Source organism: Lycium ferocissimum, chromosome 4, assembly GCF_029784015.1.
Source record: "Lycium ferocissimum isolate CSIRO_LF1 chromosome 4, AGI_CSIRO_Lferr_CH_V1, whole genome shotgun sequence".
NCBI lineage: Eukaryota > Viridiplantae > Streptophyta > Magnoliopsida > Solanales > Solanaceae > Lycium > Lycium ferocissimum.
Window position 1 is genome coordinate 45,877,151 of NC_081345.1, and position 12,236 is coordinate 45,889,386.

At 34.6% G+C, this 12,236-nt stretch overlaps 2 protein-coding genes across 3 annotated transcripts; one reads left to right on the forward strand and one right to left on the reverse strand.

The window, feature by feature from the left end:
• Positions 1-2,937: 2,937 nt before the first annotated feature.
• On the forward strand, positions 2,938-5,081 carry LOC132053295 (chlorophyll a-b binding protein 8, chloroplastic). The gene is made up of 3 exons (XM_059445255.1): positions 2,938-3,141; positions 3,803-3,864; positions 4,309-5,081. The coding sequence occupies exons 1-3, from the start codon at positions 2,998-3,000 to the stop codon at positions 4,922-4,924; spliced, it is 822 nt and encodes a 273-aa protein (XP_059301238.1). The 5' UTR covers positions 2,938-2,997; the 3' UTR covers positions 4,925-5,081.
• Positions 5,082-6,973: 1,892 nt separating this feature from the next.
• On the reverse strand, positions 6,974-11,982 carry LOC132053296 (ras-related protein RABB1c-like). 2 transcript variants are annotated; one of them, XM_059445256.1, is made up of 6 exons: positions 11,833-11,982; positions 9,999-10,138; positions 9,699-9,781; positions 8,828-9,032; positions 8,639-8,707; positions 6,974-7,291 (listed from the first exon to the last, which is right to left on the reverse strand). In XM_059445256.1, the coding sequence occupies exons 1-6, from the start codon at positions 11,876-11,878 to the stop codon at positions 7,199-7,201; spliced, it is 636 nt and encodes a 211-aa protein (XP_059301239.1). In that variant the 5' UTR covers positions 11,879-11,982; the 3' UTR covers positions 6,974-7,198. The 2 variants fall into 2 exon arrangements, with proteins under 2 accessions (XP_059301239.1, XP_059301240.1); XM_059445257.1 differs by lacking the exon at positions 11,833-11,982 and adding an exon at positions 11,524-11,564.
• Positions 11,983-12,236: the final 254 nt, after the last annotated feature.

A 12,236-nucleotide genomic window follows, 5' to 3' on the forward strand; every position in this document is an offset into this window, starting at 1 on the left:
AACCAATAAGAAAATAAATTCACATAAATTGAAACAGAAGGGGTGCTATGTGCTCAAATATACTATGTACCTTTAATGAGGCAGACACCACGTGTTCATTGACCAAACCCAATCTTAGCCCAATTTTCACACAAATTATCCTCCGATGACTCTTGACTCATCCCTAAGCTAAAGTAGCACCCTCCTTACGTCATGGACCAAGACAATATAATTTGGGTCAAATATACTTGCATTATATTTTGGGTCCGAATATATCCCTAATGTTATATTCTGAGCTTAAATATACTTCTTCTACCGTTAAAATTGTCTAAGGTGGAGCTTAATCCCACGCGACACTAATATTTTAATGAGGTGTATATTATGTGGCATGCCACTTCACTAACCAAACCCAATATTATCCCAATTGTCACACAAATTATCCACCAATGATTCTTGAATCTTGACTCATCCATAAGCTAAAGGGAAAAGAACGCGCGTGCCCCTTCAAATCAAAATAATTACCCGCTCATACCCCCACTACTTTCGTACCCCAAAAAAATCAAAAGAATTTACTCGAGATGTCCCCAATTATGATACCAACATCATTTATAAATATACTGAGATGTTGTCATGGAAGACTGCTTCAGTCCTTCTCTTAGTCCTCCATGATACTATCATAGTATATAAATATACTGAGATAATATTATGGATAATCATGTTCATTTATTCAAAAGGCAACTTTTCTAAAAAAAAAAACCTCTATTATACCATCGTCTTATATACATATATTATAATGTGATAGTATCATGAAAGACTGCTTCAGTCCTTCATTGAGACACACCTTAGGACCATGATACGATCGTGGTGTATAAATATATTGAGACGGTATTATAGAGGATTGCTTCAGTTGTTCTCTTAGTCCTCCATGATACTATTATGATATATAAATATACTGCCATGGTATCACGGAGGAAGAGGTTTGGACGAGGGGTACATAGGATAAATATTTTCGGCCGGCTGGGGTAGAAGCACAATTACTTTAAGAGGGGCATGGGATGGGTAAATATTTATATTTTAGGGGTATTTGCTGTTGTTTTCCCTAAGCTAAATTAGCAACCTCCTTGCGCCATGGACCAAGACTATAATTCTTGAATCTTGTATCAAACGGCCCAACTTCTCTCTTTTTCTTTCAACCAAATTAATTTTCTCAGAATTGTCGTTCATACTTCAAAGTTCATTTCCTCCATAACTTGAGTTTCTGTTTATTTGACACAAAAGAAAAGACATGACCAGCAAAGTGGATTGTTGGTTCCAAGCCGTTTATGTTATTTTTTGTGTTTTGCTCTGCTTTAATTTTGGGTGATCTCAAAAGTTAGTACTACTAAGGCCAAGCTGGCCTTCATTATTCCTTCCCCAACCCCAAACATGTCCTTCAGAAGTAACTGCTAATGAATGGTTGGTCAAAAAGATGAATGTTTTGCAAAATAAAAATAATTAAAGATCAATATAGATAAATAATATTGAAGTAATACTCTAAAGTAGAAAAGGTTGGAGAGTATATTTAAAAGTTGTACCAACAATATGCATTTTTAATTAAAATGTATTAGATAATTTTTATAACGAACTAATACTCTAAAGAAGAGAAGTGGCAAAAATTTATATGTAATTAATAGTTACATCAAATCAAATTAATTTATCTAATTATGAGTGAATATATAATTATCATAGTCTATTAGTCTTGGATTGATATAAATAATCGAAATGCTACTCGTGATAACTAGGGTATCTGGGAATACCACTAAAGGATGTGGTGCAGCGGATGGGGCTGCTCCGAGTTCGAGTCCGGGGTATGAAAATTTTTTTGGTAGGGAGCGCTTCCCTCCGAATGGGACCCTACTCGGCGCGAATCTGAATATAGTCGGGTTTCAATGCGGGTACCGAATATCGGGTGGGAAAAAAAATCTGCGAGTCTCTGAGATTTCATTTCGGGAGTATTGAATCAACGTGTTCTCTTTCATTTGGCAACAATAAATTGCTTTTATTTTATTTTATTATATTATATATGTATTAAGAGAGATGAGAAGGGGATACAGGAGCATTACAAGATGGGAAATTGAATCATGGTCAGCAAAATAAAATTCTCAATTATTATTTGCCTGTTTCCTCGAATTTATTTCCCCTTTGCCTCAAATTTATATTTTCTCCTTCTCTTATTTCATAAATAAAAGAGGTAATAGCACTTTTCATCCCTCACTTACTGGTAATTATTTATTCGGATCCTTATGATATATGACTCAGTACATTTAATCCCTAATTAATTAGAATATGTATTTTCAGTCCTTTTACGTAAGAAATATGTTAAATTTGGTATATTTTAAAATTTGTATATTACTATCAAATATAGAGTAAAATTTACAAGCTTACATAACATAAGTGTAATTAACTGATAAAGTAGTAGCTAATAATTATGAAAAACTGCTGAATATTCACAAGCAAAGGGATCAGAAGTGTATATTTTAATCAATTAAAGGTTAAATATATTTAATCAGATATTACTAGGACTAAAATTAAAATTTATCAATAACTGACGGATCAAAAATGCTATTAACCCTTTAATTAAGCCGATAAAACATAAATTTCCTTTTCCTTGAGTTTTCAATTTCCAAACACCATGAATGTCAAAGAAAAAGATTTATACACTAGTAAATCTAAGAGAAGGCAGGTGTCAACAGCCAACAAGAGTATCTAAGATTTCATTTTTCTGCCACCAGGAGTGTAATATCTCTTATCTGATTTAATTAATCCACATGTTCTCTTCTCATTTGTCAACAAGATCACAACTTTATCTTCACACTCATAACTTGCTATATCCACCACAATTTCACTCCTTTCACCTAGCCCCACAAAATACTTTGTCCCTTATTTGCCACCTTTGTATTTAATTTATTCTTGGGGAGCTAAGTGTTTATTATTCTTCCTCCATAGCATCCAAAAAAAAAAAAAAAACAGAAAAAAATTATGGCAACTCAAGCATTGATCTCTTCATCATCAATTAGCACTTCAGCTGAGGCTGCCAGACAGATTCTTGGATCAAGAAGTTCACAAACTCCTACTAGAAAAGCTTCCCTTGTTGTAAGAGCTGCTTCCACTCCACCTGTTAAAGTAAGTAATAAGTACTCCTTATCTCCTTCATTTTTATATGACGATGTTGGACTTTTCAAAAATATAATCGAGTATGTGTTGGATCCTCCAAAGTTTGGCATTTTTGAAAGATCCGACACCGGTGCGGCAATATTTTTGGAAAGTCCGAGCTATATAGTTTAACTAGAAACAAAGCTTAAGATGTTAGATTGACTTTTGTATAGGCAGAAATTGAAGTATTAAAGTAGTGGTTGATTATAGAAAATATAACATTGATGTTTAACAATCAAGTAGTTATTGCTTCTGTTTCATTTTATATGACGGTTTTTTGACTCATGTATACATAGTTTAAGAAGAGAGAAACCTTTTTGGATACTTATTAAAGGATCTCTTGGAACTTGTGGTTCTAAATATGTCATATGACGTTTTTATGTTTATAAGAGCACGCCATTAAGCATAAAATGAGAATTTAAAGTTAAAGGTTTTTCAAATATAGAAAGATGTTAGTATTATTTATGGAACGAACCATAAGAACGAAATGTGTTATATAAAATGGAAGAGAGGAAGCAAGTGAATATGGATTCTTAAAGACTATACAATTTTGTTTAGACTAATACTACTGATGGATATTCAGTATTAAAACAACACACAAGTATTGATTCAGCTTAATTCTGTTTTACAGCAAGGAGCAAATAGGCAACTCTGGTTTGCATCCAAGCAAAGCCTTTCATACTTGGATGGCAGGTAAGATCTATGAGACTTGATGTGACTTTATCCATCTCTTTCAATAGCCTTTGATGAGTTGTTGCACATATAATGTAATAGACTAGAGTCTGTGTTCTGTGCACTGACAGTGTAAAGAAGGCTAAGTTGACTTACAACAAATATAGGTAGCGCTCCATCTCAGTCCTAATATAATATCCTAGAAATTAAATAGATTGATAATGGCTTCCTATAATCAGTCAAATTGCACATATAGAATAAAAACTATTCATACTTGTCAGTTTATATAACTTGAACTCAACCTAGAAACTATGTTGCTCGGACTCTTGCAGAAATATTGTCGAACCCGTGTTGGGTCCTCTTGAAGGATCTAACACGCATCTGATGGTATTTTTAAAGAAACCGAGCAACATAACATGGAAATGCTATCTCTAAGTCCGCTAACTTAAACTTGTTTTGATCCAGTCTTCCTGGTGACTTTGGTTTTGATCCCTTGGGACTCTCGGACCCCGAGGGTACTGGAGGTTTCATTGAGCCGAAATGGCTAGCATACGGCGAGATCATCAACGGGCGGTTCGCCATGTTAGGAGCAGCAGGAGCAATAGCACCAGAGATTCTTGGAAAAGCTGGTCTCATCCCCCCAGAAACAGCACTTCCATGGTTCCAAACTGGTGTCATCCCACCAGCTGGAACATACAACTATTGGGCTGACAATTACACATTGTTTGTGCTTGAAATGGCATTAATGGGCTTTGCTGAACATAGAAGATTCCAAGATTGGGCCAAGCCTGGTTCAATGGGAAAACAATACTTCTTGGGCCTTGAAAAGGGCTTGGGTGGGTCAGGTGAACCAGCATACCCTGGTGGCCCATTCTTTAACCCACTTGGATTCGGTAAAGATGAGAAGTCCATGAAGGAATTGAAGCTCAAGGAAGTTAAAAATGGAAGGCTTGCTATGTTGGCTATTTTGGGCTATTTTATTCAAGGTCTGGTTACTGGTGTTGGGCCTTACCAAAACCTTCTTGATCATTTGGCTGATCCAGTAAACAACAATATCTTGACCAGTCTCAAGTTCCACTAAACTAAGTAGCAAATCCACTCTTTCTTCCAACTTTCCCCCCTTCTCTTATGTGTAATGTAACATTATGTGCAGATAATATTTTTCATGTCATCTGTAATGCTAAAAAAGGGACATGTGATTTAAAAGGCTTGATATATATTTTTAGAGTTTTTAGCAATGAGTCCTGCTGAAACCATATATCAGTTGCATTTATGAAGGATATTTCGAATAGAAAGGCAGCACTAGAAAGGGAAAAAAAAGAATCCTACAGCAATAAACATAAAGTTTTTCAGCAGAGTCTGCAAGTAAAGAGCAAAGTTAGCACTCTGATTAACTCTTCTGGTATGCTATTGTTGATAGAGTTTGACTTATCAGATATCTATAAGTAACCTCCTTGAAATATGAAATTTGTTATTTTAATAATAAAACAGGTTACCTGCTACACCTCTGCTACAATAGGTAAAGATGACTTGATGGTGTGAAATTCATATAGCCAATTCAATATGAAATTTGTAATTTTAATAGTAAAACAGGTTACCTGCTACACCTCTGCTACAATAGATAAAGATGACTTGATGGTGTGAAATTCATATAGCCAATTCAATTAGCTTGGGCAAACATAGTTATTACTGTTGCTACTGTTTCACAAAATCCGGAATACAATGGTGGATTCTATAAGGGATTAAAAAAAAAAAAAAAAATAACTCTCTCCAGCCAATTTTTCCTATCCTCTATACTAAAATAGATATTCATTTTTACTTATCCAGGTTGGAAAATCAAGAGATAATTTATCATTTCATACCTGTTTTACCCTTACTGCTCCAGTAATTATTGGGTTGAAAACTTCAATGAATTATTAGTAACTGCACAATTTTTAAAATATGTTCGATTGATTTCAATCACTAGATGACTTATTAATAACTAGAGGTGATATAATAAAATTATCATTGTATTTATGGCTCCTTAAGGCTTAAGAAGGGGTGTGTCAAATCAATACAGGACAAGTGAAAATGGATGGAGGGAGTACATGAATGACACAATTTGGAATTGAACTTATGTCTTGAAGTAATTTTTGAACCCTTTATTCGCTACACTAAAAAATTTCTTATATCCAAAGGGTTCAAACAGTATATATTTAGATAGGCAAAACTATTTGTTTTTAGCCTCAAACCACCTTTCCAATAGGTGGCTCTTGTATTTTTCTGTACTTGTGCAATTCCGAAGAAGTTCAGTTGATAAGATTCACTCACAGCGTAGTACGCAAGCATCAAGTTTCTACAAACCCATGCTCATTGTTTGAGTTTCTAAGTATACATCGAATATATTTATTTCTATCAGAAGGTACTCTTCACAGTAGATTGAAAACGCAATGCTGGAAAACAGTGCCAGTGTGCCATATAACTCAAAACCAAGTCCACGGCATCTAGTACAGTCTACTGTGAGTGTCTGTCTACCTGTCATTTCATTTCACTGTAAAACCTTGATTGTTGAGTCACGTTAACTATTCTTGACAAGAACAAAATAAAAAGAGAGAGATATAAGTGATAATCAACACTCTGCTCAAGAAGCAAAAACAATACATTGAGCTTTGACTGAAAGAAATGAATTTCTATTTATCTAACTCCAACACAAACACTAATTTACAACCAGCCATTGTCCATGAAACACCAAATGGAAAGATGAGACCAGGGGCATGACATATATTATCTAAAAAAGGAAGGGGTGATCGAATATAATCAAGAGTTTCAAGCGATTATCAAGGCTCTGTGGGATACCAAACATACAATCAAACGTGATAGAGAAGGTTAAAGCAAAAAGTGTCTGAAATGCTATAATGCTCTTTAAAGTACTAGCTCTTTTTCTTCATTCTCAAAAAGACTCCATCAAACACAAGGTCTCTTCCTCCATTGATCAGATGCGGCTATTTCGTGCCAATTACTCCGGCAATGAATGTGGAGTTGCATGTACCTTCTTTTAAGGTATTGTACAACTAGAAAACATTGGCACCAACACTTGGAGCAGAGGAGAACGATGGGCAAGTGGAGCTCAATATCTTCTCATTCACACAAGCACACAAGATATACGGAATTCTATTCACATTTGCTAATGTGGAATATTATACACGGAGAGTGCAAATATGACTTGTCCACTATTTACTGAATTTTGCTTATTTTTGCACATATAGCATCACTAAAACAAATCAAATAAACCTCGCAAAGATAAGAATGAAAGACCCGTGAAGACGGCATATAGACGAAAAGAACCCGATTAAATTTGAAGAATGATTTTCCACTTTCAAGTGCAACAACCCCCTCCTTGAGAAGCAGCACCATCTCTTCCACCTGATGGCCCAGGAATGCCTCCATATCCAACTTTTATTCCATAGGACTAGAAAAGTATCCAAGAATACATGAGAATTATACACAATGAAAAAAAAATACTCATTGGCACAAAAACATTTACAAAGCAGCAACCTCTGTTTATTTATTCTCAAAACAATGAATTCAGTCATCAATAGTTGTCGGCGCTATCAAAATGATCATTAAACAAGGACCAAGATATGCCCATTTGCCAGTATCATGATTGGATCCTAAGAGCTACTTAGAATATAAAAATGCAGATTAATTTCATCAAGCAGTGTTCTTTGTTATGGTTAGTAAATCCACATCCTTACTCTTCCATCAAATCTACTTTCTTTAACATTCTAATATAGCACGTCACTTCTGGTTCTCAATCAAGCACCAGTTTACCATCCACTCTCCGTCTAAATTATTTGCGGGGGGATCAAAAGTGGGGTGAGTGAAAGAGTACTTCCATTATTGTGTGTGAACATTCCATGATGTAATGTGATCTGGGCTCATCTGGGGCTGGATATTTCCTTTTTTTCATTTTTTTTTTTTTCCTTGTTTTGATCACCATGGAGTCCGGGCCAGCTTGCGCGCACCTCAACTAATTCCACGGAGGACCTGCTACCTTTCACAAGAATAGGCACCGGGTAACTAACTCTATCCACAATGCTTGGGTCGCTAGGAACATCACCTAATTTTTGTCTTCGCTGGGTGCCTCATGGTGCTCAACCCACTTCATGACCACTAGGCCATACCTTTTTATATTTCACGAAAATTTCAGGGAAAAATGGTATTGTAGAAGCTGTAATAGTAGCAATAAGCTGGCCCATAGCCAGGAGTCCAGGACAGATATGCCCTTGAACCAGACCCACCATGCATTGGAGGAGGGTGTCCCCAGATGGTTGATCTTGTTTCATGTGCAATGTTGGCCAGTTCACCCGATTAGTTTTGGATAGAATCCTCTAATATTCTTGAATGGAAAGAAGATCCTCCAGACTGTTTCTAATATGTTCTTTAAGCTAATGAAGATAATAATATTTGGTAACAACGAAGTCTGGTACTTCAGTGGAGAAGGGTAGAGGGTGGGCTCATTATCCACCGAGTTCTGAACCATGCGCCAGCTGGCCCTTAGGGATTTGTTGGTTATAAAAATAACAATTAGTAGCAGGACCCGAAAGAACCAAATATCATGTGTAGACTAAATGGGATGCCAATCACTGTTTTTCTCTACCATTTCCATATTACTCTTACAGAGATGCCTTTCTTTTGGGTATAAATAGACAATTCTAAAAGTACTACTTCTCAGACTGGTAACAACATCCACTAGTCATGATCATCACAAAACGTATTGAGCATATTCACAATCAGCAATCAAGGTGGCGCATACCTCATTCGATACATCAAACACTCCATCCTGTATTTTCTTATAGATTGTTGAGGCTGTTTTGATGAAAGCCTGAATAATGCAGAAAACAGATGATCCAGTAAACAACCAAAATTTAAATTTGAATAGAGAGAACTTACATGGTTGGACTTAAAACCTCAAAAGAGCTGTCAGATCAGAGAAATTTCTTACCTCTTCAACATTCTGAGCTGTTTTAGCAGAGGCCTCCATAAATATCAAGCCATTTTCCTTGGCAAACTGCTCACCTTCTTCTGTGCTTACAGCCCTTCTATGAGCCAGATCACACTTGTTTCCTATCAGAATTATGCTCATGTTTGCATTTGCGTGCTGCCTTGCATCTTCCAACCAACTAGCAAGGTGATTAAATGTTTCCCTCCTATAAAACATTAAAAACATTGTGACCAACTAAATAATATGAGCAGATGTAATAGACATGCAAATCAGGCTCCCTTATTTCATATATACCATATTTTGCTCTTTGTCTATATTCTATAATGGAAGTAGACTTCATAATACAGATGTGTAACATTACTCTCACATAAGGTTTCAATTGTACAGAGAAGAATTTTTAGTCAATTACAAAATTTCATGAATCAAAAAGCTTTGAAAACTAAGAGTACGGCTAGCTCACTAACTGACAGAGATGCTGCTCTGGAAGTTCAATGCTCATCCATTATCTTTTGCACTTCTATTACCATCTTTAGCAACTGTTTTGTTCCTCTCCTTGGTCCACGATATATTAGCTTTCGTGATCAGAACACCATCAAATATGTTTTCGTAATGACAAGTTAAAGACTAAAATGTGATGTTCCATAATTAGTTTAGCTAAAGACAACAGTATATTTGAGATGCAGCCACTTGAAATGAGATCTTTGGGCAGCAAGTTACTGTACAGGAATTTTTAATCAACATTAAATTACACATAAAGAAATACACCTCCTATAAAATATGGGAGAGAAATTTTATGCCTAGCAACCTAGGGTTGCATGCATTATGAAAAGTGTCAAATTCCTTTATCCAAAGTGACAAAGATTTGTCCTACCTTGTAATATCATAAACAAGTAATGCGCCGGCAGCACCTCTGTAATATGACCTTGTGATGGATCTGAATGATTCTTGACCAGCCTGAAACGAGAACATTCATTAGAACATGCTTTTAGACTTTAGTGATAGTACATCCAGAGATGAAAACTAGGAGGAGAAGTTGGCCACATTTGGATTAAACTCCAAATGATCAGAAAACGTTGATAAACTGAATTATGGACTTCTATAGGCATTTATTCGGACATTCTACATACCATATTAAGAGAAAACAAAGGAAGAGAAAATTTGTGTCACTAACCGTGTCCCAGATCTGTAGTTTTATTGGCTTGTTGTCGATTGTGATCATGCGAGCCCCAAACTCAACCCCAATGGTCAGGTCATGGACTGGTTGAAACCGTTTGTCAGTAAATTGCAAAAGAAGACATGACTTTCCAACTCCTGTACAGAGAAATATTATATCTCTATAAGTGAGGTCTCACACAAGACTTTTAGGTAAAGTATGCATGTAAAACACACAGCAGAATCTAATGCATTCTAAGAAATGAATTTTCAAAGACGGGGATGGGAGGTTTTCATTCTTACATGGCACAACAAAAACTAAAAAGAGGCATTCTGTAAATCTAGAAATATCAATAAAACATAAGAAGCATAGAAAATAACTATCAGATAAACAATCAAAAGTTTAGAACCATTCACATAGAATTTGAGAGTCTCTAAACCAATATGTATGTACATGGCATTTTCTCAAACAGGATGGCAATGCTCTTGACTAATTGATTTCGCCATAAAGGCACAGAACTATGTCTAACTCAACTCTTAAAGCATTCAACTTACGAACAAGCATTCAGAGGTTGGTTATTGTCACTTCTGCACAAGCTAAAATCACACTTGCTTTTTGAAACTATTTTTCAGCTCTCTTTTTTTTTTTTTTTTCTTTTGGTTATTTTGCAACTCTTAGTTTTCCACTGTTAAATCGCTTTCTCTCTACTGATTATCTACGGGGGCTTGTACGTAGCAAATCCTTGTAAAAAATATCTTGTTCTCTTATTTAGCTGAGGGTCTATTGGAAACAGCCTCTGCGTACATCCTACCCTCCCCAAACCCCACTTATGAGATTACACTGGGTATGTGGTTGTTGCTGACTTAAGTAGCAGCATATATTCTCAACCGGTCACGTATTTCAGAAGAACACAATACTGACAAATCCGTTACAATAACGCCTCAAAATTGTTTTTTCCAGATTCAGAATCAATACAGGAACCTATTAGTCAGATGCAAAATCATGTAAATGATTACAAGAAGTACCAAAACAATTAAACTAATATCTTACGAAATACAGAGAACCAACTAATCAGATGCAAAATATAGAAAACAATTACAGGAAATGAAAATAAATCAAATTACAGAAAAACTATTAATCAAATGCAAAATCAGGTAAAATAATAACCAAAAAAAAAAAAAAAAAATTCAAACTCGTCGACAAACAAAAGGAAGTTAATTAATCAAATGCAAAATCAGGTAAAATAATTATTAAAAAAAAAAAAAAAAAAAAAAAAAAAAAAAAAAACTTCAAACTAACAAAAGGAAGTTAATGAATCAAATCAAACAAAAACAGAATCAGGACAATAAAAAAATTACCGAAGTGAAAAGCAGTTAAATTAGCCTTGCAAGTAACCAAAATTACAGGAAAAAAAAAAACTATTAATCAGATGGAAAAAAAAATAGGTAAAATAATAACAAAAAAAAAAAAACTTCAAATTCATCGAAAAATAAAAGGAAGTTAACGAATCAAATCAAACAAAATAAAATCAAATAAAAAAAACCGGTATCGCCGATGATAATATACTTGAGGAGAACTTAAAACCTACTAATTACACGCAAAAAAAAAAAAAAAAAAAAAACACACACACACACATAATCAAATTAGCCTCACCAGTAACAAAAATTACAGATAAAACTATTAATCAGATGGAAAAAAAAAATAGGTAAAACTTTAAAAAAAAAAAAAAAAAAAATACTGGTATCGCCTATAATAATATACTTGAAGAGAACTTATATAACCTACAAATCACACGCAAAATACAAATTCAAAAATCAATGAATAAAATTTAAAAAAAAAAAAAAAGGATTACCGGTATCGCCGATGATAATATACTTGAAGAGATAAGCGTATGACATGTTTCACCGATTACAGAGAAAAAAAAAAAAAAAAAAAAAAAAAGAGAAGGAGATCTGAATATAAAGAGATTAATACAAGTTGAATAAATAGTATATGAGCTGGACAAAACGACAAGGATAATAATGATAATATAACAAATACTCTCTCGGTTCACTTTCTTACATGGCGCTTTGTTGTCTTGTAAAAAATAATCTCCTCCGTTTGATTTATGTGAGCACTGTTTTTGACGCGATATTTAAGAAAGAGTGAAGACTTTTGAAACTTGTGGTTTAAAATAAGATGAATATTTGTGTGGCTGTAAATCATTTCATAAAGTAAATTTGTTTTCAAATTATAAAAGAGGTGATTTATTTTGGT